This window comes from Somniosus microcephalus, chromosome 15 (assembly GCF_052327205.1).
Source record: "Somniosus microcephalus isolate GS21.2 chromosome 15, FLI_Smic_1.0, whole genome shotgun sequence".
In the NCBI taxonomy this organism is placed as follows: Eukaryota; Metazoa; Chordata; class Chondrichthyes; order Squaliformes; family Somniosidae; genus Somniosus; species Somniosus microcephalus.
This window is the reverse complement of record NC_141001.1, coordinates 49,018,652-49,044,061: the sequence shown is the minus strand read 5'-3', so window position 1 is coordinate 49,044,061 and position 25,410 is coordinate 49,018,652. Positions and strand designations below refer to the sequence as shown.

At 44.7% G+C, this 25,410-nt stretch overlaps 1 protein-coding gene across 1 annotated transcript in view; it reads right to left on the bottom strand.

The window, feature by feature from the left end:
- Positions 1-25,410, bottom strand: part of dagla (diacylglycerol lipase, alpha) — a 482,446-nt gene that overhangs the window by 205,783 nt on the left and 251,253 nt on the right. Inside the window, exon 3 of the mRNA XM_086008510.1 lies at positions 21,279-21,414. Within this exon, the coding sequence (XP_085864636.1) occupies positions 21,279-21,373 (95 nt within the window). The 5' untranslated portion in view covers positions 21,374-21,414. The remainder of the gene's footprint in view (positions 1-21,278; positions 21,415-25,410) is intronic.

The window sequence follows — 25,410 nt, the reverse complement described above, 5'->3', positions numbered from 1 at the left end:
CCTCAATGTTTCCTCCTTTCCTGTTATGGGTGCGCTATTATCCTACGCAACTCCATTACGTAGGATAATAGAGCATCCATACAAACAGTCTATTAGACCCAAATATCAGCTTGGCTCAGTGATGGCACTCTTGCAGCTGAATCAGAAGGCTGTGGTTCAAGTCTCACTTTAGAGCTTCAGCACATAATTTAGGCTGACCATTCAGCGAAGTACTGAAGGAATGCTGCATTGTTAGAGGTACCAAATTTTAATGGAATGAACTTTGGGCAGTTTCTATAAAAGGCGAACAAATCACTGCCAGATTACTGCCCGGGAGGCAAGCTGAAAATATTCCTCTTAGTATCCTAACTTACATTATCCCCCAACCAATAACAGAACAGCTCATCATTTGTCGCATTGCTGTTGCGGAGAGCAATTGGCTGTCAATTTTACCTACATAAGAACAATGACTTGACTTCAAGTGTACTGTATTGGCGGTGAAGCATTTCGGGATAGCCTAAGGACATGAATGGTGCTACATAAATGCAAGTTCTTTCTTTTATATTACAGAGTGATCTCAGATGACACAACTCAGTGATTCCTGGAAGCTATACTGCTATTGCATTGCAGGATGGGTTCTATAGCACTGGAACAACAGCTACACATGCACAACCATACGCTTGCGTAGTTATTTGAAATCACAATTCATTACTTCATTTTCTGACTGCTGAGATCTGGGGAAGATCTATACAGCCCAACCGCCAGGAAATCAAATCACAAACTTGTATGGGGGAGCCTGTAGGGTTGGGCACCTGGTGTAGTGTATGTGCCTTTAAGAGCCCCATGTGTACTGTAATGCCGGTAATGGCCACTCGGGCTATATAAGCCTGTATATTGTGTTGTATCAGTTAGTTCCCCTCCAGACTTTGTTCAGTAAACACCTATGAAACCAACTCCTGTCTTCAGTGTCTCTATCAACACACAGACACAACAGTGGCGACGAGGATGGGATTCGAACCATGGGGTAACGCTGATTACCTCACCGAATAAAGAAAGCTATCAAAACACTGCCAATTCGGGGCAGGACGAGCAGATTATCTTCGAGACAAATTCGTCTGCGGTCTCTTAAGTGAAGGAACACAAAAAAGGCTGCTTTCTGAAAAAGATTTAACACTGGACAAGGCTTTCAGTATGGCTGTATCATACGAAGCAGCCGCAAGAGGAGCTGCAGAGATACAACAAAAGACACAGGACTTCGGCACCCATGAAATGACACAGGGTTTCGAGAGATGTTATCGCTGCGGCAGATCCACCCATGACCAGAGGGACTGCTGGTTCAAGGACAAAGCATGCGGGCAATGCGGAAAGATTGGACACATTGCACGGGTATGCCGATCTGGACAAAATAAATCCACAGACAGAAAAAAAAATAAAGAAAAGTACAGAAAGGTACAAATGATGACGGACAGTAGCTCCGAAGACCAGAAGAGCGATAGCGACTCCGAAAACAAGAGACTAAGCTGTCTCAAATTACATAATGTAATTGCCAAAGATGATTACCAGACCATTTGGGTTACCCTCACGATAGCAGGGTCCCCAGTTAAAATGGAGCTAGATACAGGATCAGCTCTGACCGTCATAAATCGACGGGATTAGGAGTGGCTATTTCCGCATATACCTTTAAAAGACACATCCATTGTCTTGGAAACATATACGGGGCAAAAAGTATACCCCAAAGGAAAAATAAGGGTGCCTGTTGTATACAACGGCAAGGAAATACAAAAGTTGTATTTATACATTCTACAAGATGGTGGTCCACCGCTGTTGGGACGTGAATGGATCAGGAAAATACGTTTAGACTGGCACTCCATTCAGGCACTGACGGTGACCAGTAAGAAAAAAACCGATGATGACGTCATACCTGAACGATTAAAAGACATCTTGGCCAACGCCAAAGAAGTGTTTCAAGAGAAACTAGGAACCTTGAAAGGCATCACCGCCTCAATAAAAGTGGAAGATGCAGCAATTCCCAAATTTTTTAAGGCAAGACCGGTGCCATACGCAATTCGTCCAGCAGTCGAGGCAGAGCTGGAGAATTTGGAAAAGGCAGGCGTATTATCCAAAATAGATTGGAGCGAGTGGGCAACACCCATCGTTCCAGTCATGAAGAAAGCATTGAATAATGATAAATCTGAAGAACAGAGAAAAATTCGCATCTGTGGAGACTTCAAGGTGACTGTATCCTCTTCTGAGGATAGAAGATATTTTCGCCTCACTATCCGGAGGGAAACGTTTCACCAAAATTGACTTGGCACAGGCATATCTACAGATGGAGGTTGAAGAAGCCTCTAAAAAATCTCACGATAAATACACACAAAGGTCTGTACCAGTACAATCGACTGGTTTTCGGAGTAGCATCCGCTCCAGCAATCTGGCAAAGAGCTATGGAGCAAGTCCTGCAAGGGATTCCGGGGACTCAATGCTACCTAGACGACATCCTTGTAACAGGAGAAAACGACAACGAGCACCTTGCCAATTTGGAGCAGGTGCTCACTAGGCTGAGAGAACGGGGCCTACGAGCAAATCGCCCCAAGTGCGAATTTTTCCAAAATCAAATATCATATTGTGGCCACATAATTAATAAGGAAGGGTTGCATAAGTCACCTGAAAAAATTGAAGCGGTCATAAAAGCCCCAGCACCTGAAAATGTTTCACAATTAAGGTTGTTCCTGGGATTAATAATTTACTATCATAAATTTTTACCGAACTTATCAACTCTTCTACACCCTCTTAATGAACTGCTACAAACAGGAGTAATTTGGAAATGGAGCGAAGACTGTAAACGTGCCTTCCATAAATGCAAAGACTTAATCACATCCAAAGAAGTTTTGGCTCATTACAACCCATCACTGCCAATCAGACTGGCGTGCGATGCATCCCCTTATGGCGTGGGAGCAGTATTATCGCATAAATTCCCTGATGGCTCGGAACGGCCGATAGCTTTTGCGTCACGCTCATTAAACTCAGCTGAGCGTAACTATGCCCAAATCGACAGGGAAGCACTCAGCCTGGTATGGGGAGTGAAGAAATTCAACCATTACCTACACGGACAAAAATTTACCTTGTTGACTGACCATCAACCCCTCATCTCCATATTCAACCCTAGCAAAGGCTACAGAGGTGGTCCCTTTTTCTAGGGGCACACCAATACAACATAGAATACAAAGGATCAGAACAGCATGGGAATGCTGACGGGTTATCGTGCCGACCGTTGCCAACGGTAGAAGAAGCACCTACCGTAGACCCAGTGGAGATTTTCCACTCTACCATAGTTGAATGTCTACCAGTAACAAATTCTGCCATTGAAAGGGAAACTAGAAATGCCCCGGCTCTCTCACGAGTCTATGATTTAACAGTGAAGGGATGGCCAGCACATGGCGAACCACTGTTGCCAGCATTCTCGCAAAGAAGAGAACAGCTGTCAGTGTGCCGAGGAACCTTGATGTGTGGATCCAGAGTGGTGATTCCACCCAAACTCCAGGATAAAGTTCTAAAAGGAGCTTCACAAGGGGCATCTGGGTGGAGTGAAAATGAAGAACCTAGCCAGGGCATTTGTATGGTGGCCAGGTATCGATGGAGACATCGAAGAAATGACCAAGAGCTGCCTAGGATGCCAGAAGGTCCAAAACGTTCCACCCCAAGCCCCTCTACATCCATGGGAGTGGCCCTCATCTCCCGGGCAAAGGGTACACATCGACTTTGCTGGTCCATTTATGGACTCAATGTTCTTAATCGCGGTTGATGCACACTCCAAGTGGCCGGAGGTAATAAAGATGTCCTCCACCACCACGGAAAAAACCATCACAGTATTAAGGACCATATTTGCCAGGAATGGGCTGCCGGAACAGATCTGTTCTGATAATGGACCGCAATTTGTGTCCGAAGAATTCAGGAAGTTCTTAAAAAACAATGGGGTTAAGCACTACACGTCCGCCCCATACCATCCCGCCACCAATGGATTGGCTGAAAGGTTTGTCCAGACCTTCAAGAAGGCCATAAAGGCCATGGGTAATGAAGACATAAAACTTCAGCACAAGGTGGATAACTTCTTGTTCGCATACAGGAATGCAACACATATGGTAACAAACCAAACTCCCGCCATGATGTTCTTCAATAGAAGCCTAAGATGCCGGCTGGATTTGATCAAGCCCAACATCAGAAGGGACGTGGAGAACCGGCAATTTCAAGGCATGAATGAAAGGGCCAACTAGAACCTTCCAGATAGGTCAACAAGTTTTGGCCCGGGACTACCATACCGAGAAATGGCAGCCTGGAACTATCTGCACACGACTAGGACCGCTGATGTATACCGTGGACATTGGAGAAAGCATAATAAGGCGCCATGCTGACCAAATCATAGAGTCATCCGAAAAGGGACAACCTACACCACAACTCTATACGCCTAACGATGAAGTAGAGATACCCATATCTACCTCCGATCCGAGGATACTGGAACCCGATGAACCCGACACTGGCATTCAAGCCGAATCAGCCTTGCCAGAAGAACCTACTACACCACCAGAAACTACTACACCACCGAGGCGTTATCCGGACCGAGTCAGGAAACCTCCAGAGAGACTGACTTATAATTAATTAACTGCAGCAATGTGTAGATTATTTTTCTTGTAACATGTAATTAATAATTACTTAAAATAGTATGTACTGGTTGGCTAAAAGGGGACGAATTGTAGTGTATGTGCCTTTAAGAGCCCCATGTGTACTGTAATGCCGGTAATGGCCACTCGGGCTATATAAGCCTGTAATATTGTGTTGTATCAGTTAGTTCCCCTCCAGACTTTGTTTAGTAAACACCTATGAAACCAACTCCTGTCTTCAGTGTCTCTATCAACACACAGACACAACACCTGGCCAGAAAAGAAGAGTGATTTTTCCCAGAGAACAGACAGTACCACAGCCTGCATCTCCATTCGTACCTACTGAACAAGCTGTAGTGACAGCACCAAATACAAAGTTCTAGTCATAGTAAACTATTCACTAACCAAAATGGTCTTGCGACATGTAAAACTTTGCACTTGAAATCTCAAATTGCTTGTTAATTTTGTTATATGTTTTCAATGGCTGGAGGTGGATGAAACTTTTACTTTCTAGGCATATCTGAAAGATAACCTAATGGAGCTGGAAGGATGCTGCTACCATTTGAGTAACAAAGGGAGGACTGGATCATGTGGGGAGAGCTGGGGAGGGAGAAAGAGAGAGCACAGAAGAATCAATGCAGAAATACAAAATTGAGTATTAGTAAGAACAGCCAGATTCATAGTGGAAAGTCTAAGGCCCCGATTTTCGGCTTGTGTGGGAAATGGTCGGGTTTCCCCGAATGTGGGGCTTCTGACACACATAAAAAAGTGTCAGCCAGCTCCACGCAATTTTCCCTCAATTGGCCAATTAATTCCCAGCATGTGGGAAGCCTTGCTAATTGTCCAATTCGAGTCAGAAATCCCCACAGTATGATGTCATCATTCGTGGTGCTTTCAAAGTGTCCAGCAAGCTTCTCCACCTCTGCAGGCTTTTCAACCACTCTTGCACAATGGCAGAGGAGCCTGCACCAGCTGTGGCCAGTGCCAGACCCCGAGCTGCCTCCAAATTCGACGAGGCTTCACTGCAGGCATTATTGGATGGGGTTAGGGCCCACAGGGAGGTCCTCTTCCCTAGGTCAGGGAGGAAGAGGCCTCCCACTGAGACCAATGCTGCATGGATGCAGGTGTCAGCAGATGCCAACTCGCTAGGAGTCACCAGAAGAGCCTTAGCATTACATCTCTATCTCCTTCCTTTACTCCCCAACAGTACCACCCAGAGCCCTCGTCCTCAATGTGGAGGAGGAAGAGGCTGTGCAGCCAGACTCCTCAGAGGAAGCTCCAACCTCTGAGGGCACAGCGTCAGCAGAAGTAAGTGTACCCAGCACCAGCACAGACACTCACACCTCGGGGGGACCTTCGGAACATAGAGTAGTGTTGTCACCTGGTATTTCACAGCTCACAAGTGAGCCTCAGCAGATTCTGGAGACCGGGACAGCAGTGGAGAGTCCTCGTCGGAGGGCGCAGGACTCTGCCAGCTCAGCTCTGCTGCGCTGCATGTCGACTCTCTGCCTGTGGGTCCATCCGCAAGAGAAGAGGTGATGGGTCTCCATGCACAGATGCAGGAGTCTCTGGCAGGTTTTGTCTTCAGGGTCGCTGCGAGTGTGGAGCGAATGGAGGAGTCCATAGCGACCATGAGCAGAGCTTTTGTGGAGTCATTGGCGCATGAACGCATCACCATGGAAAGGTTGGCAACCTCCATGCAGGAGATAACTCGTCAGGGTATGGAAAACATGGTGATTGCTCATAAGAGAATGACATCTCTTGAGGAGCGTTGGCCATCTGTTGAACAGAGAAACCAGATCTTCATGGAAGTCCTTCTGAGTAGGACTGCCAGTGCAGAAACGGGTCCCACTGGCCCCCTAAAGCGCAGCAAGGTGCTCTCAAGCCACTTCCAAGCGCTGGCCCCTTCTGGCCTGTGCAGCTTCAGGTGAGTGAGCAGCAGCCTGGTGCTTCTGGTGCTCATCCTGCTGTTCCTGGTTCTGCTGCTGCCTCTGTTGTTGGAGATCCTCTAATGCCAGGAAGGGAAGGTACCAAAGGCCTCCCATGCTTCTGGCAGATGCCTCCGTTGAGGAGGTGCTGAGTTAGAGTGGTGAAAGGGGCTTCCCAGGAGCTCACACTGGAGAAGTGTGTGAGGCTCCAACTTTCTACAGCTGCTCCCAAGCCTTGATCAACAAGGTCCTGCAGCCTGCAAATGCTGCCTATTTAAATCTCTTCAGCCCTCAGCGACCTGCTGCTGCAAGCAAGCAAGCCAGCTGTTTTCACACCAGCTCTCATTAGCGGGGTTCCCCGCAGGCGGGTTTCATGTGGGGAAAGCCCCAAAGTCGCAACGGCCCCGGAAAATCTTCCTTAACAAAGAGATCATTGGTGATTTGTGCTCCGACGAGCAGTCCCGCCAGCGGCGGCCAGGACTGAAGCGGGGCGTGTGGAAACGGCGGTCCGAAAGTCGGACGGAGTGGGGAATCAGGCGGGAGGGGTCCCGACCCGCTTTTTCACCGATTTTCGGCCCCCGGCCGCATGAAAAGCCGCCCGATGGCGGCCAGAAAATCGGGGCCTAAGTGTCTAAAACACTTTTGTGACACTTGCAACCCCACAAGACCCTGCTGAAAAGGAGGTGTTTATACTTGCTACTAATGGTAATGTTGCCTCCACAGATGCCAGCATAATCCATCTCTTTGTGCCTTTGGAGACAGTAGCACTGTCTCATTTAACAAATAGCACTGCTGCTGAACTTGGGATTGCCATTGGCGGCATAAGATGAAAGAGGAATAGATCTGACTATTTTCTTTAAAGACTAAAGGGATGGCAAAGTTCACACACACAATGTCTTGCAAAATAAATCTGGCCACATCACTGGCCTACCAATATATCATTTGACACTGGACTCCATACTAAGTAGCTAATCCTAACTGACAGATTTTTGAACTCAGCTGCCCTGGGCTGTCTGCTGAACAGCAGAGTGCTTCAGCTTTGCTGAGGAAAATTATGCTTTAGAAAATCCTAATTTATGATGCGTCATAAAATTAGTCAATACAGACTGACAGTGCCACAGGACCTGCAGAGGTTCACTTCCCAAAACACTTTGTCTTCTTAGCTGAAAGGGATGCAATAGGGAAAAAGAAATCAAACACATTGGTGAACTAATGTGCTCCATCACAGAATCCATAAGAGGTGGCTCACAATGAAGATTTCTTATTTGAAGAGTCAGTAATTGGTTGGGAGGTAGGAGTCAGAGAGTAGGTATAAAGGGAATGAATGTACAGGAAACTCTTTTATCCGGCACCGACGGTACCGGCGTGGTGCCGGTTTATCAAAAAGTCCAGATTAGAGAGGTATAGTTAAAAGGTAGGAGAGCTCTGTACACAGCAACAAATCCCGGCTTCCCTGTTGCTTAGCAACAGGTGCAGGAACCCCGGCTACAGACCAAGCATCCCTGTTGCTTAGCAGCAAGCGCAGGAACATAGAAACATAGAAGATAGGAGCAGGAGTAGGCCATTCGGCCCTTCGAGCCTGCTCCGCCATTCAATGAGATCATGGCTGATCATCCAAATTCAGTACCCTGTCCCTGCCTTCTCCCCATATCCCTTGATCCCTTTAGCCTCAAGAAATATATCCAACTCTTTCTTGAATATATTTAATGAACTGGCCTCCACCGCCCTCTGTGGCAGAGAATTCCACAGGTACACCACTCTCTGGGTGAAGAAATTCCTCCTCATCTCAGTCCTAAATAGCTTAACCCTTATCCTAAGACTATGACCCCTGGTTGTGGACTCCCCGGCCATCAGAAACATCCTTCCTGCGTCTAGTCTGTCAAGACCTGACAGAATTTTATAGGTTTCGATGAGGTCCCCTCTCAATCTTCTAAACTCCAGTGAGTATAAGCCCAATCGACACAATCTCTCCTCATACGTCATTCCTGCCATCCCAGGTATCAGCCTGGTGAATCTTCGCTGCACTCCCTCCATGGCAAGAACGTCCTTCCTCAGGTAAGGTGACCAAAACTGCACACAATACTCAAGGTGCGGTCTCACCAAGGCCCTGTACAACTGTAGCAAAACATCCTTGTTCCTGTACTCGAACCCTCTTGCTACGAAGGCCAACATACCATTTGCCTTCTTAACCGCCTGCTGCACCTGCATGCTTACCTTCAGCGACTGGTGCACAAGAACACCCAGGTCTCTTTGCACTTCCCCTTCTCCCAATCTATTGCCATTCAAATAATAATCTGCCTTCCTGTTTTTGCCACCAAAGTGGATAACCTCACATTTATCCACATTATAGTGCATTTGCCATGTTTCTGCCCAATCACCCAACCTGTCCAAATCGTACTGGAGTTTCACGACATCCTCCTCACAGCTTACCCTCCCACCCAGCTTTGTGTCGTCTGCAAATTTGGAGATATTACATCCAATTCCCTCGTCCAGATCATTAATATATATTCTGAAAACAGCTGGGGTCCTAGGACCGATCCTTGTGGTACCCCACTAGTCACTGCCTGCCACTCGGGAAAATGACCCGTTTATTCCAACTCTTTGCTTTCTGTCCGCCAACCAGTTCTCTATCCAAGTCTATACCTTGCCCCCAATCCCATGTGCCTTAATTTTGCATGCTAATCTCTTATGTGGGACCTTATCGAAAGCCTTCTGAAAGTCCAAATACACCACATCCACTGGTTCTCCCTTATCTATTTTACCAGTTACATCCTCAAAAAATTCCAGTAGATTAGTCAAGCATGATTTACCTTTTGTAAATCCATGTTGACTTTGTCCGATCCTGTCACTGCTTTCCAAGTGCTCTGCTATTACATCTTTTATAATAGACTCTAGCATTTTCCCCACTACCGATGTCAGGCTTACCGGTCTATAATTCCCCGCTTTTTCTCTACCACCTTTTTTGAATAGTGGGGTAACATTAGCTACCCTCCAATCCATGGGTACCGTTCCAGAGTCTATCGAGTCCTGGAAGATGACCAGCAATGCATCTGTTATGTTCATTAATAACTAGACATTCTTATTATGAACAGCTAGCTTCTAGCTAGTCATTTATTCAGTACACGTTCTCTAGGTACAGCATCTGTAGAGATTCAGCATGTGTACTTCTGTGTGCAGGCAGCCATCTTGACTACTGCCTTGTGGGTAGCCTAGTGCATTGTGGGTAGTGTAGTCTTAAACACATACAACTAAATATACAGCTCTACGGCTCCATCTAGTGTACCACTCTAGAATGACATGTTATTGATCATTACATCCCCCTTTCTTTGAGGTTAACAAAATCAATATCAATCAACTTTCAAGAAAAACGATAAAGATGATATCAGTAACACTTTTGTTAGTGCTCTATAAACAAACATTTTCACAAAAGTCAATACATCTTCAATATAGTTTTTCTTTGTACTCAAAGATTAAGTCTATCAGGCTTTTTTTACTACACGTGTGGATCTTCTCAGCACGGGTAAGTCTGATGTGTTTTCATGAGATTGTTCTGGTGGTGAATGACAAGATTCAGTTGTGGCATTGTCATCAATCTGCTCTTGGATAGTTTCTTGTGTTTTCAGGAGGGAACGGCGGTTCCTCCTGAGAATCTGTCCTTCCTCAGTTCTAACAGTGTATGACCTTGGTCGTACTTCCTCAAGAACTGTAGCTTTCCTGTTCCATGCATCTGGATCCTCAATCCTGACAACATCATCCCTTGTCAATGGTTTTAGAGTTTTGGATGACTTGTCATAGTATGATTTCTGTTTCAGCTTTAACAGTTGAAGTCTCTGTCTCAGTTCCTTACTTTGCTGTTCTTTTGCACAGCAGGGTAGCGTGGTGCGCAACTTGCGACCCATTAGTAGTTCAGCAGGTGAAGAACCACAGTCGAAAGGTGAGGCTCAGTAGCTCAGCAGGGCGAGATAAGGATCAGACTTGCTTTCTGTCGCTTTCTTCAGTAGCTGCTTGAGAACTTGAACACCTTTCTCTGCCTTACCATTTGACTGAGCATACAAAGGACTGGATGTGATGTGCTGAAAGTCATAATGTGCTGCAAACGGTTGCCACTCCTTACAGTTGAAGCACGGACCATTGTCGCTAACGGCAATCCTGGGAATTCCATGTCTGGCGAAGATGGATTTCACATGCATTATGACACTGCTTGCTGTGGTGCTTGAGAGCAGCGCCATCTCAGGATAGTTAGAATAGTAGTCAATCACTATTAAGATATTCTTTACCATTTAAATGAAAAAGGTCCATACCAACCTTTTGCCATGGTGCTGTTGGTATGTCAGCTACTATCATTGGTTCCTTTGCTTGTTTGTTTTGGTGTTTGAAATGTCTCACATTTGCCTATCATGTTCTCAATGTCCTTATTTATGCAGGCCAATAAACAGTGTCTCTTGCTCTCCTTTTGCATTTTTCAATTCCGAGGTGTCCCTCATGAATCCTTTTGAGCATGTCTTGACGTAGAGCCTGTGGAATTACTATTCTGTTCTGTTTTAGTAATAGTCCACTTACGACACTCAACTCTGACCTTATGTGATAGTATTTTGGACAGGAACCTTTTGGCCAACCATGATGAATGTTCTCTATTACTGTTTGTAACACTGTATCTTTTACTGTTTCTTCTGCTATTTGCTTTGATTTTGTGTCTGACACAGGCAGCGCAGCAGTGACCATACTCACATGAACATCCACGTCTTCTTCAGTAGAGCTCACTTGACTCATTGTGGGTGCTCGGGATAGTGCATCTGCTAACACTATGTATTTGCCTGGTGTGTAGATCAGTTCAAAGTCATATCTTTGCAGCTTCATCATGAGTCGTTGAATCCTTGGAGACATCTCATTCAGATTTTTTTTAATGATGGCAACCAGTGGGCTGTGGTCTGTCTCAACTGTGAAGGTGGGAAGTCCATATATATGTAGCCATGGAACTTTTCTAATCCAACTACCAAGCCTAGACATTCCTTTTCAATCTGGGCATATCGACACTCGGTAACAGTCATAGGCCTGGAGGCATAGGCAACAGGCTTCCAATCTTCACCCTCTGCTTGTAGCAAGACCGTGCCTAGGCCATCTTTTGATGCATCCGTTGACACTTTGATTCTCTTTGTCGGGTCAAAGAAAGTGAGTACAGGTGTGGTTGTCAGCACTGTTTTAAGATTCATCCACTCTTGTTCATGTCTTTCTGTCCATGCGAACTCATTTGTTTTATGTAGCAGGTCTCGCAGACAGGCTGTCTTGGCTGACAAGTTAGGAATGAACTTTCCAATGAAGTTTATCATCCCCATGATGCGTAGCACTCCTTTTTTGTCAGTGGGTCGGGGCATTGAGTATGGCGTTTACTTTTTCCATATCTGGCTCTATTCCTTTACCAGATAGATTATCTCCTAGGAAAGTGACTTCCTGGACGCCAAACTGACACTTGGCTTTGTTGAGCTTCAGTCCATTCCAGCGTATGCTCTGTAGCACTTTAGTCAGTCTCTCATTGTGTTCTTTCAGTGTGGAGCCCCAGATGATGATGTCATCAACATAGACCTGAACTCCTTCCAGACCTTCAATTATGTGTTCCATCGCTCTGTGAAAGATTTCAGATGCAGATATTATCCCGAAAGGCATTCTGAGGAAACAATACCTGCGAAATGGTGTGTTGAAGGTACAGTATTTGGTGCTCTCTTCATCCAGTTTTAGTTGCCAAAATCCTTGTGAGGCATCGAGCTTTGTAAAGTATCTGGCACCTGACATTTCACTGGTGATTTCTTCTCGCTTGGGAATCTGGTAGTGTTCACGTTTTATGTTTGCATTTAAGTCCTTTGGATCCATGCATATTCTTAGATCATTGTTCTTTTTCTTTACACATACCATGGAGTTAACCCAGTCTGTTGGCTCTTCGACTTTCCTGAAGACTCCTAGTGTGGTCATTCTGTCCAGTTCATTCTTGAGCCGGTCACGCAGGGGTGCTGGAACTCTTCGTGGAGCATGTACCACTGGCTGAGCATCCTCCTTTAGCTGGATCTTGTAAGTGAATGGTAGAACTCCAAATCCTTTGAACACATCCTGGAAATTATTTACTACAGAATCCACTGAGTCATCTGGTCTGTTTATGGCACAGTTTATACGGTATACTCTCTTGACCAGTTCTAAGTCCTCACAAGCTTTGTCACCCAGTAGTGAATCAAGCCTTTCAGCCACAACAGAAGACATGAGATGATGCACTTTGTCTTTGACTGTCACTTTAAGTCTGCATACACCTAAGCTATCTATTTTCTGTCCATTATAGTCCTTCAGTAGTACTGACTTTCTTTGTATTTTGGGCTTTTCTTTCATATTTTTTAATGTCACTCATACTGATTAAGTTTCCTTTTGCCCCACTCCTGGTACCATGTTATGTTCATTAATAACTAGACATTCTTATTATGAACAGCTAGCTTCTAGCTAGTCATTTATTCAGTACATGTTCTCTAGGTACAGCATCTGTAGAGATTCAGCATGTATACTTGTGTGTGCAGGCAGCTATCTTGACTACTGCCTTGTGGGTAGCCTAGTGCATCGTGGGTAGTGTAGTCTTAAACACATACAACTAAATATACAGCTCTACGGCTCCATCTAGTGTACCACTCTAGAATGACATGTTATTGATCATTACAGCATCTACGATCTCTCGGGCCACTTCCTTAAGTACCCTGGGATGTAGACCATCAGGCTCTGGGGATTTATCAGCCTTCAGTCCCATCAATTTTCCCAACACCATTTCCCTACAAATACTGATTTCTTTCAGTTCCTCCCTTTCATCAGACCCAATGTTCCCCGGCATCTCTGGGAGGTTATTTGTGTCCTCCTTTGTGAAGACAGAACCAAAGTATGTATTTAGTTGGTCTGCCATTTCCTTGTTTCCCATTATAAATTCCCCTGATTCTGACTGTAAGGGACCTACGCTTGACTTCACCAATCTTTTTTTCTTCACATATCTATAAAAGCTTTTACAGTCAGTTTTTATGTTCCCTGAAAGCTTACTCTCATTCTATTTTCCCTTTCTTAATTAATCCCTTTGTCGACTCCTAAACTGCTCCCAATCCTCAGGATTATTGCTTTTTCTAGCCAATTTATATGTCCTCTCCTTGGATCTTATGCTATCCCTAATTTCCCTCGTTAGCCACGGTTGAGTCACCTTTTTTGTTTTATTTTTATGCCAAACTGGGATGAACAATTTCTGTAGCTCATCCATTCGGTCTTTGAATGTTTGCCATTGCCTATCCACCGTCAACCCTTTGAGTGCCATTCCCCAATCAATCCTACCCAACTCGCTCCTCAGACCATCGTAGTTTCCTTTATTTAAATTAAGGACCCTTGTCTCTGAGTCAACTACTTCATTCCCCATCTTAATGAAGAATTCGATCATATTATGATCGCTCTGACCCAAGGGGCCTCGTACAACAAAATTGCTAATTAATCCTTTCTCGTTACATAATACCCAGTCTAAGATGGCCTGATCTCTGGTTGGTTCCTCGACATATTGGTCCAGGAAACCATCCCGTAAACACTCCAGGAATTCCTCCTCCACAGTATTGTTACTAATTTGGTTGGCCCAATCTATATGTAGATTAAAGTCACCCATGATGACTACTGTGCCCTTATTGCACGCTTCTTTAATTTCCCTTTTAATGCCATCCCCAACCTCCACCTTACTGTTTGAAGGTCTATATACCACTCCCACTAATGTTTTTTTCCCCTTAATATTTCTCAATTCTACCCATACAGAGTCCACATCATCAGAGCTAATATCCTTCATTACAATTGTATTAATCCCTTCTTTAACCAGTAATGCTACCCCACCTACCTTTCCTTTTTGCCTAACTTTCCTGAATATCGAATACCCCTGGATGTTGAGTTCCCAGTCTTGGCCATCCTTGAGCCACGTTTCCGTAATCCCAACCAAATCATATTCGTTTACCTCTATTTGCGCAGCCAATTCATCCACCTTATTACAAATGCTCCTCGCATTAAGACACAAAGCCTTCAGGCTTGTTTTTTTAACGCTCTTAGACCTATTAGAATTATTATTTACTGTGGCCATGTTTGATTTAAACCATTGATTTCTCTGACTGACACTTTTGTTTTTCTCCTTCCTATCTTTTATCCCTGTTTTCCTTTCCTCTGTCTCCCTGCTCAGGTTCCCAACCCCCTGCCATTTTAGTTTAAACCCCCCCCGAACAGTACTAGCAAACCTCCCCGCAAGGATATTTGTCCCGCTCTGGTTCATGTGCAACCCGTCCGACTTGTACAAGTCCCACCTTCCCCAGAAGCAGGCCCAGTGATCCAGGAAACTAAAGCCCTCCCTCCTGCACCAACTCTTTAGCCACGCATTCATCTGCTCTATCCTCCTATTCCTATACTCACTAGCACATGGCACCGGGAGTAATCCAGAGATTACAACTTTTGAGGTCCTACTGTTTAATCTGCTACCTAGCTCCCTAAATTCTTGCTGCAGGACCTCATCCCTCTTCCTACCTATGTCGTTGGTCCCAATGTGAAACACGACCTCTGCCTGTTCACCCTCCCCCTTCAGAATGCCCTGCAGCCGTTCAGTGACATCCTTGACCCTGGCACCAGGGAGGCAACAAACCATCCTGGAGTCACGTCTACGGCCACAGAAACGCCTATCTGTTCCCCTTATGATAGAATCCCCTACCACTATTGCTCTCCCACTCTTTTTCCTCCCTTCCTGAGCAGCAGAAGCACCCCAGGTGCCAGGAAGTTGGCTGCTGCTGCCTTCCCCTGGTGAGTCATCCCCCTCAACAGTATCCAAATTGGTATACCTGTTTGAAAGGGGGGTGGCCACAGGGGTCCCCTGCACTACCTGCCTGCTTCTATTGCTCCGCCTGGTGGTCACCCATTTCCCTTCTGCCTGTGCAGCCCTACCCTGCGACATGACCAACTCATCAAACGTGTAATCCACGACCCTCTCAGCATCATGAATGCTCCACAACCCATCCATCCGCAGCTCCAGCGCCTCAATACGGCCCGTTAGCAGCTGCAGCTGGATGCATTTCTGGCACACGTGGTCGTCAGGGACACTGGCAGCGTCCCTGAATTCCCACATAGAGCAAGAGGAGCATAACACAGGGCTGGGCTCTCCTGGCATGACTTGCCCCTTTAATTAATTTAAATTAATTCAATACCACCAGTTAAAGATATACTCTAGGGCGCTTATTTACCAACTGTCCCCACTACACCACAGAGACCCAAGAAAATATAAACCGCAGAATTTAAGCTTGTAATGAAAAGGATAAAGAAATACTCACCAACCAATCACTTACCTGCTTCCTGGTGACATCACACTTGGATTACTTTTTACCTCTCTCCCCTGCTGTTGAATTGGTACGCCTCGCCTCGTTGAATCAGCCGCCGCTTTTAAACTGCCGCTGGTCACTGCTCCCTCACAGGTCCGATGCTCTGGTCGGGCCTCGCGTCGCTGAATCAGCCGCCGCTTTTAAACCCCGGTTACACAGCCACAGATCCAGGAATGGCCACTAATATGAAGTAAAACTTACCTGAACCTACTCCTGAATTTTGCTGGTTAACAGAGATTTCCGGTTACTGAGGTGCTGGTAAATCGAGAGTTTCCTGTACTATGATTAGCGGGATGTGACAAGTGGTGCTCCCCAGGGGTCTGTACTGGGGCCTTAGCTTTTTGCCATATCAATGACTTGGATGAAAGAATAGAGTGTTATATATCCAAGTTTGCAGATTACACTAAGTTAGGAGAGATAGCAAGTAGTGCAGATGAGAGCAGGAAGTTACAAAGTGACATAGATTAGGTGAGTGGGCAAAACTGTGGCAGATGAAGTTTAATGTGGGGAAGTGTGAGGTCATCCAGTTTGGATCCAAGAAGGATAAATCAGAATATTTTCTTAATGGTGAGAGACTAGGAATGGTGGAGAGATTTAGGTGTCATAGAAATGTATGGTACAGAAGGAGGTCATTTGGCCCTTTGTGTCAGCCGAAAAAGAGCTATTCAGCCTAATCCCACTTTCCAGCTCTTGGTCCGTAGCCTTGTAGGTTACAGAACTTCAGGTGCATATCCAAGTATTTTTTAAATGCGATGTGGGTTTTGCCTCTACCACCCTTTCAGGCAGTGAGTTCCAGACCCCCACCACCCTCTGGGTGAAAGAAGTTCTCAACTCCCCTCTAATCCTTCTACCAATTACTTTAAATCTATGCCCCCTGGTTATTGACCTCTCTGCTAGGGGAAAAAGGTCCTTCTCCACTCTTTCTAGGCCCCTCATAATATTATACACCTCAATCAAGTCTCCCCTCAGCCTCCTACGTTCCAAAGAAAACAAACCCAGCCTATCCAATCTTTCCTCATAGCTAAAATTCTCCAGTCCTGGCAACATCCTCTGTACCATCTCTAGTGCAATCACATCTTTCCTGTAATGTGATGACCAGAACTGTACGCAGTACTCTAGCTGTGGCCTAACTAGTGTTTTATACAGTTCAATCATAATCTCCCTGCTCTTCTATTCTATGCCTCAGCTAATAAAGAAAAGTATCCTGTGTGCCTTCTTAACCACCTTATAGGCCAATACTCTTTGGAATTTAGAAGAATGAGAGGAGATCGCACTGAAATATAACAGATTCCGAGGGGTATTGACAGGATAGATGCTGAGAGATTGTTTCCCATGGCTGGAGAGTCCAGAACTAGGGGGCATAGTCTTAGGATAAGGGTTCGGCCTTTTAAGACTGAGACGAGGAGGAACTTCTTCACTCAGAGGGTTGGGAATCTTTGGAATTCTTTACCCCAGAGGGCTGTGGATGCTCAGTCGTTGAGTATATTCAAGGTTGAGATAGATTGATTTTTGGACTCTAGGAGAATCAAGGGATATGGGGATAGGGCAGGAAAGTGGTGCTGAGGTCGTAAATTAACCATAATCTTACTGAATGGCAGAGCATTCTCGAGGGGCCGAATGGCCTACTCCTGCTTTTATTTCTTATGCTTCTCTTAACAGCCTGGAATACATTTCACCTGGGCCTGGTGATTTATCTACTTTCAAAGATGCTAAACCTCTTAATCTCATCTAATATTTCACACACCTCCTCCTTAACTACAATGTCTGCATCGTCCCTCTCTTTTGTGAAGACAGGCACAAAGTATTCATTAAGAACCATACCCACGTCTTCCGCCTCAACACACAATTTACCTTTTTGGTTTCCAATAGGCCCTACTCTTTCTTTAGTTATCCTCTTGCTCTTTATATATTTATAAAACCTCTGTTTTCCTTGATTTTACTGGTCAATATTTTTTCATGCCTCTCTTCGCTTTCCTAATTTCCTTTTTAATTTCACCCCTGCACTCCTCTAGGCTTTCTGTAGTAGAGTTCTGGGTATCTGTTAAAAGCTTCCCTTTTTTGCCTTACTTACCCTGTATGCCCCATGACATCCAGGTGGCTCTAGATTTGGGAATCCCACCCTTTTACCCTTTTTCTTTATGGGAACATATTTGCTCTGAACCCTCACTATCTCCTCCTTGAATGCCTCTCACTGCTCTGACACTAATGTACCTTCAAGTAGCTGTTTCCAGTCCACTTTGCTGAATCACATCTCAGCTTGGTAAAATTGGCCTTTCCCCAATCAAGAACTTTTATTCCTGGTCTATCTTTGTCCTTTTCCATAACTATTCTAGATCTAACTGATTATGATCACTACCACCAAAATGCTCTCCCACTGATACGCCTTCCACCTGGCCAGCTTCAGTCCCTAAAACTAAGTCCAGAACCACCCGCTCTCATGTTGGGCTTGCTACATACTGGCTAAAAAAGTTCTCCTGAATGCATTTTAAGAATTCTGCGCCCTCTATATCTTTCACACTGATTCTATCCCAGTTAATATTAGGGTAGTTGAAATCCCCTACTATTACTGCCCTATCGTTTTTGCACTTCAGAAATTTGCCTACATATTTGCTCTTCTATCTCCCTCTGACTATGTGGAGATCTATAGAAACATAGAAGATAGGAGCAGGAGTAGGCCATTTGGCCCCTCGAGCTTGTTCCGCCATTTAATGAGATCATGGCTGATCATGCAAATTCAGTACCCTGTCCCTGCTTTCTCCCCATATCCCTTGATCCCTTTAGCCTTAAGAAATATATCCAACTCCTTCTTGAATATATTTAATAAGTTGACCTCAACTGCCTTCTGTGGTAGAGAATTCCACAGGTTCACCACTCTCTGGGTGAAGAAGTTCCTCCTCATCTCAGTCCTAAGTGGCTTACCCCTTATCCTTAGACTGTGACCCCTGGTTCTGGACTCCCCCGCCATCGGGAACATCCTTCCTGCATCTAGTCTGTCTAGTCCTGTTAGAATTTTATAAGTTTCAATCAGATCCCCTCTCATTCTTCTAAACTCTAGCGAGTATAAGCCTAATCAACCCAATCTCTCTTCATAAGTCATTCCTGCCATCCCAGGTATCAGTCGTGAATCTTCGCTGCACTCCCTCTATGGCAAGAACATCCTTCCTCAGATAAGGCGACCAAAACTGCACACAATACTCAAGGTGTGGTCTCACCAAGGCCCTGTACAACTGCAGCAAGACATCCTTGCTCCTGTACTCGAATCCTCTCGCTATGAAGGTCAACATACCATTTGCCTTCTTAACCACCTGCTGCACCTGCATGCTTACCTTCAGCGACTGGTGCACAAGGACACCCAGGTCTTGTTGCACTTCCCCTTTTCCCAATCTATTGCCGTTCAGATAATAATCTGTCTTCCTGTTTTTGCCACCAAAGTGGATAACCTTGCATTTATCCACATTATACTGCATCTGCCATGCATCTGCCCAATCACCCAACCTGTCCAAATCATAATTCTCTGCATCCTCCTCACAGCACACACTCCCACCCAGCTTTGTGTCATCTGCAAACTTGGAGATATTACAACTAGTTCCCTCATCTAGATCATTAATATATATTGTGAATCTATTGTACACTCCAGGTACATAAATCACAAAGCTGCTGCACAAATACAAAAAGTAATCAAAAATGCTAATGAAATGTTGGCCTTTATCTCAAGGGGACTGGAATACAAAGGGGAGGAATTTATGCTTCAGTTGTGAAAAGTCTTGGTCAGACCCCATCAGGAGTACTGTGTTCAGTTTTGGACACCGCACCTCAGGAAAGATGTATTGGCATTGGTGCAGCACAGATTCCAGGGCCTAAAGGGTTAAATTATGACAGGTTGCATAAACTTGGCGTGTATTTCCTTTCATTTAGAAGATTGAGAGGCCATCTAATTGAGACATTTAAAGTACTACTGCACAGTAGTTACAGAAAGACTTGCATTTACATAGCGCCTTTCATGACCACCAGACGCCCCAAAGCGCTTTACAGCCAATGAGGTACTTTTTTGAAATGTAGTCCCTGTTGTAATGTAGGAAACGCAGCAGCCAATTTGCGCACAGAAAGCTCCCACAAACAGCAATGTGATAATGACCAGATAATCTGTTTTAGTGATGTTGATTGAGGGATCATATTGGCCAGGACACCGGGGATAACTCCCCTGCTCTTCTTCCAAATAGTGCCATAGGATCTTTTACGTCCACGAGAGGGCAGACGTCTAACGTCTCATCCGAAAGACGGCACCTCTGACAGTGCAGCACACCATCAGTACTGCCCTGGAATGTCAGCATAGATTTATATGCTCAAGTCTCTACTAGGGAATAGTTGATGTTGGCAGAGAACCTAAGAGAAAGTTAACGATTTAGCTGAATTGAGAATTATTTATAAAATATTGATGAGAGCTACAATTAATGGAAACCTCAGATATTGTTTCTCCTGCTGCAGCTCCTGCCCAAATTCAAATTCAGTCTGCACAAGACTACCAGTAGAAATTGAGCAGAAACATGATTCTGCTACTAAGATGCACAATTATTCCCTATATCCTGTGCATGACTTTTGAATGTTAGCCTGTCACCTGTGAGTCAGATGGTTGTTCTTCAAGTCAGACTCCAGTAATTGGGCACATAATATTGTGGATGACATTCCAGTGCAATACTGAGGGAGTGTTACCCAGTCTATCTGTCCATCCCAGTGATTAAAGATGCCTCGGTACTATTGGAAGAGGAGCATCGAGTTCACCTGATGTCATAGCCAACATTCTTTCCTCAATCAATATCGCCAAAAATAGATTATCTGGTCACTCAGCTCATTACTGTCTGCAAAATATTTGCTACTTTTGCCCACAAAATAAGTCACTGCACTTCAATTCATTGAATGTGATGCACTTCATTATCAGCACATTCAACATAGCTATCTTGTTAACAGGTGCAATGCTTTAGAGCCACTGGGTCTAGATAACTTTAGCAGGCCAAACATCCTTAACTTGGCATTGTGAATCGGTAGAGTTCAGCATTCTCTATTTATATCGCTGAAGTGGAACTCTCAATCTCACATGAAGGGCAGGTTCCTTCCTGAGATGTGTGATTTTTTTTCTTTATTTTTTTACAAACAGTAAACAAATCTTTATTTATTTTGCCTTCCAGACATGTTCAGATAATTGTGACAATTTCATTTCCACAGGGTCCTAATTACCCATCAGGTTTCACCTCCATTGCCAGTCTACAAAATAAGTCAGATACAATAGGGGCACAACACTTCATTCCATTTGAAAAATCAGCCCTTACCAGGTAGTGTGAATGAGAAAGAGGAAGATTCCTGGCAGCACCAAGTCATCACTCCCCACTGACCAGCGCCGCCTGAAAATCACAATTCCTGGCATGGTCTCTGCCACCAGCTAATTTGTTCATTAATGCCAGAATCCTATGGGGAAATAAAATAAGCTTTGTTAAATCAACGCATCTTCAATCAGACTGCATAAAAGAATGACTTTTAGGGCCTGTGACTTTGCAAAGGATACTCGGACACAACTGGTCAAGACTCGGTTACGTGACTTTGAAAATATCCTAACATGCAGATACTGCAGAGTCCCCGTCACTGTGCTATTCAATAGTAAGAATAGATCTTATAATTGTATTCAATGATTTTACCACTTGCAGTGCACATATATATTGGAGTTGTACAATTTCAAAAACCTCAAACCACAGATCCTGTAATTATTATGCTACAACAGAAAACAGATTAAAAAATACAAGCTGAGAATGTGAAATAAAATGAGGTACGTGAAAAGGTGATGTGGTTCACTTAGCTCATTGCATACACATTCAACTCTACAACTGCAGATTCAGTCCTGGTTATCAATAGCTTGAGCAGATTCCCTGTAACTTGACATTGTGAATAGGGTAGTGGGTTACTTGTAGCACTCTCCATAAGAACGTAAGAAATAGGGGCAGGAGTCGGCCATTCAGCCCTTTGAGTCTGCTCCACCATTCAATAAGATCATGGCTGATCTTCTACCTCAACTCCACTTTCCTGCCCTATCCCCATATCCTTTGATTCCCTTAGTATCCCAAAAGTCTATCCATCTCAACCTTGAATATACTCAACGACTGAGCATCCACAGCCCTCTGGGGTAGAGAATTTCAAAGGTTCACAACCCAACTGAGTGAAGAAATTTCTCATCTTATTCCTAAATGGCCAACCTCTTATTCAGAGGCTGTGACACCTAGTTCTGGACACCCCAGCCAGGGGAATCATCATCCCAGTATCTACCCTGTTAAGCCCTCTAAGAATTTTATATATTTCAATGAGATCACCTCTAATTCTTCTAAACTCTAGGGAGTACAGGCCTACTCAAACTCTCCTCATAGGACAATCCCTCCCCGCTCACCCCACCCAATTACAGGAATCAGTCTACTGAACCTTTGTTGCACTCCCTCTAAGGCAAGTACATCCTTTCTTAGGCAAGGAGACCAAAACTGTACACAATACTCCAGGTGTGGCTTCACTAAGGCCCTATATAATTGCAGCAAGACTTCTTTACTCTTATACGCCAATCTCTTTGTAATAAAGGCTAACATACCATTTGACTTCCTAATTGCTTGCTGTACCTGCTTGTTAACTTTCTGTGATGTGTATAAGGACACCCAGGTCCCTCTGAATACCAACATTTCCCAGTCTCTCACCTTTTAAAAAATATTCTACTTTTCTATTTTTCCTACTAAAGTGGATAACTTCACACTTCTCCATTATATACAATCTGCCACATTCTTGCCCACTCACTTCACCTGTCTGTATCCTTTTGCAGCCTCTGTGTCCTCCTAACAGTTTACTTTCCCACGTAGCTTTGTATCGTCAGCAAACTTGGATACAATACACTTGGTCCCCTCATGTAAATCATTGATATAGATCGTGAATAGCTGAGGCCCAAGCACTGATCCTTGCGGTACCCCACTAGTTACAGCCTGCCAATCCGAAAAAGACCCATTTATTCCTACTCCATTCATGATCTCACTGAAATGGAACTTCCCAACGCCAGGCAGCCAAAGTTGAAATCTATAGTTTCTCCGAAAGTGTCATCAGTATCAACATTCATTAGATAGTCGCTTAAATCCAATTTTTCTTGATGGCTTATCATCAGTGATTTATATAATGGCCCGGATTTTGCAGCAAGAATAATGGTGAGACTATCTGCGCTCACCGTTATTCAGGAGTAAATTGAACAGATGTGCAGTTAAATGCAGAAATCAGCAAGTTGCTGTCCGATTTGCCCTGCTCCTCCACAAGCTTCACCAAACCGGGAGATTTGGCATTCAAATACATGAAGGGCATGAAGTTGTGGCACCTATCCACTAGATACCCACTAAACATGTTAGAAAGGTAGGGTTTATCCATTCAAACTGAATTTTTAATGGCATGAGAAGTCTTTTTTTCTTTTCTTTTTGTCTCTTTTACCTCTCTGAATCCCATCTTTCTTTCGCTCTCTTTATTTTGCTTTCTGTAAATGATTCTACAGTGGCCCAAATTTTGCAGTAAGCGGCAAAGGAACTGCACTTGTCGCTCATTACGCTTAGAGTTGCTCACAAACTTTTTGTGGGCTTTTGAACGGTCTGCATTGAGCGGGATTAAAACGGAGTATACTTAAACAGAATGTTTTAATTGGGAATTTGGAAAGAGTGGGAATTCGGAGAAGAGGGGGAAGGAGTTGCTGCGTTTTGCCTACACGACTTGTAGTGTCTGTGTTACAGGTAGATATTTAATTTCAGTACCCATAACTTAAACTAGATCAAGTAAGTAGTCAAGAAACTACACTGTAAACTAAGTTACCTAATTACAAATTTAATTAAATAAAACAAGATCATATAGGGATGGCAGTGCAGGTGGTGTGCTGCAACTGCAGCATGTGGGAGTTTGTGGAGAGCATTGTGATCCAGGACAACCACGTTTGCAGTAAGTGCCTGCATCTTGAGGAACTTCAGCTCAGTTTTTGAGCTGGAGTCTGAGGTGCAGATATTGTAGGGCATCAGGGATGGGGAGAGTTACCTGGACACTGATCCAGGGGGCAGTCACACCCCTTAGTTTAGGTAGTGGTACAGGTCTGGTTAGTGGTCAGGGACAGGAGGGTGTGACTGCAGCTCAGGTAGGTAAGGGGACCCCAGGTGCAGTGCTGGAGGAATCTCAGCCTTTGCCCTTGTCCAACAGGTATGAGGTTCTTGCTGCCTGTGTGGATGAGGGGAAAGCCTGCAGGATGGATGAGCAAACCGAACATGGCACCATGGTGCAGGAGGCCATTAAAGTGGGGGGAGTTAAAGGGAATGTAGTTGTGGTAGGGGACAGTATAGTCAGGGGGATAGATACTGTTCTCTGCAGCCGGGGCCCAAAGTTCCGAAGGTTGTGTTGCCTGCCTGGTGCCAGGTTTAAAGACATCTCCTTGCGGCTGGAGGAGAACAGAGTGGGAGGGGGGAGGATCCAGTTGTCGTGGTCCACGTAGGGACCAACGACATAGGTAGAATTAAGAATGAGGTTCTGCTGAGGGAGTTTGAGGAGCTAGGATCCAAATTGAAAAGCAGAACCTCAAAAGTAATAATCTCTGGATTGTTAACGGAGCCACGCGCAAATTGGCAAAGGGACAAACAGATTAGAGGTTTAAATGCATGGCTCAAAGAGTGGTGTGGGAGGAAGGGGTTTCAGTTCGTGGGGCACTGGCACCAGTACTGTTCCATTGGGATGGGCTCGGACCACTGTTCTGACGAACCGAATAACTAGGGCTGCAGACAAGGCTTTAAACTAATGAAGGGGGGGGGGGGGGTGGCGGGGGGAAGAGAGAGGATTCAGGAAAGAGTAAAATTAAAAGCAGCGAGAAATGTCAAGGCTCTAGAGCAGAGTAGAGTTTTGGGTAAAAATAAGCAGAGTGGGTCAGGAAGGGACATAGACAGTAACAAAGGTAATAAGGCATCAGTAACTACGGTGACATCAGGGGAAAAATAGAAATGTCTAAGCTAAAGGCACTATATCTGAATGCGCAAAGCATTCGCAACAAAATAGATGAATTAATAGCACAGGGAGAAATTAATAGGTTTGATCTAATGGCCGTTACGGAGACGTGGTTGCAATGTGGCCAAGGTTGGGAATTAAATATTCCAGGATACTTAACTTTTAGAAGAGATAGGCAAAATGGAAAAGGAGGAGGGGTAGCCCCGATAATAAAGGATGGGAGCAAGACAGTAGAGAGAAAGGATCTTAGCTCCGAAAATCAAGAAGTAGAATCAGTTTGGGTGGAGCTAAGAAACAGCAAGGGGCAGAAAATATTGGTGAGAGTAGTTTATAGGCCCCCAAACAGTAGCTGAAATGTAGGGCAGAGTATAAATCAGGAAATTAGAGGCACACGTAACAAGGGTAATAGAGTAATCCTGGGGGAGT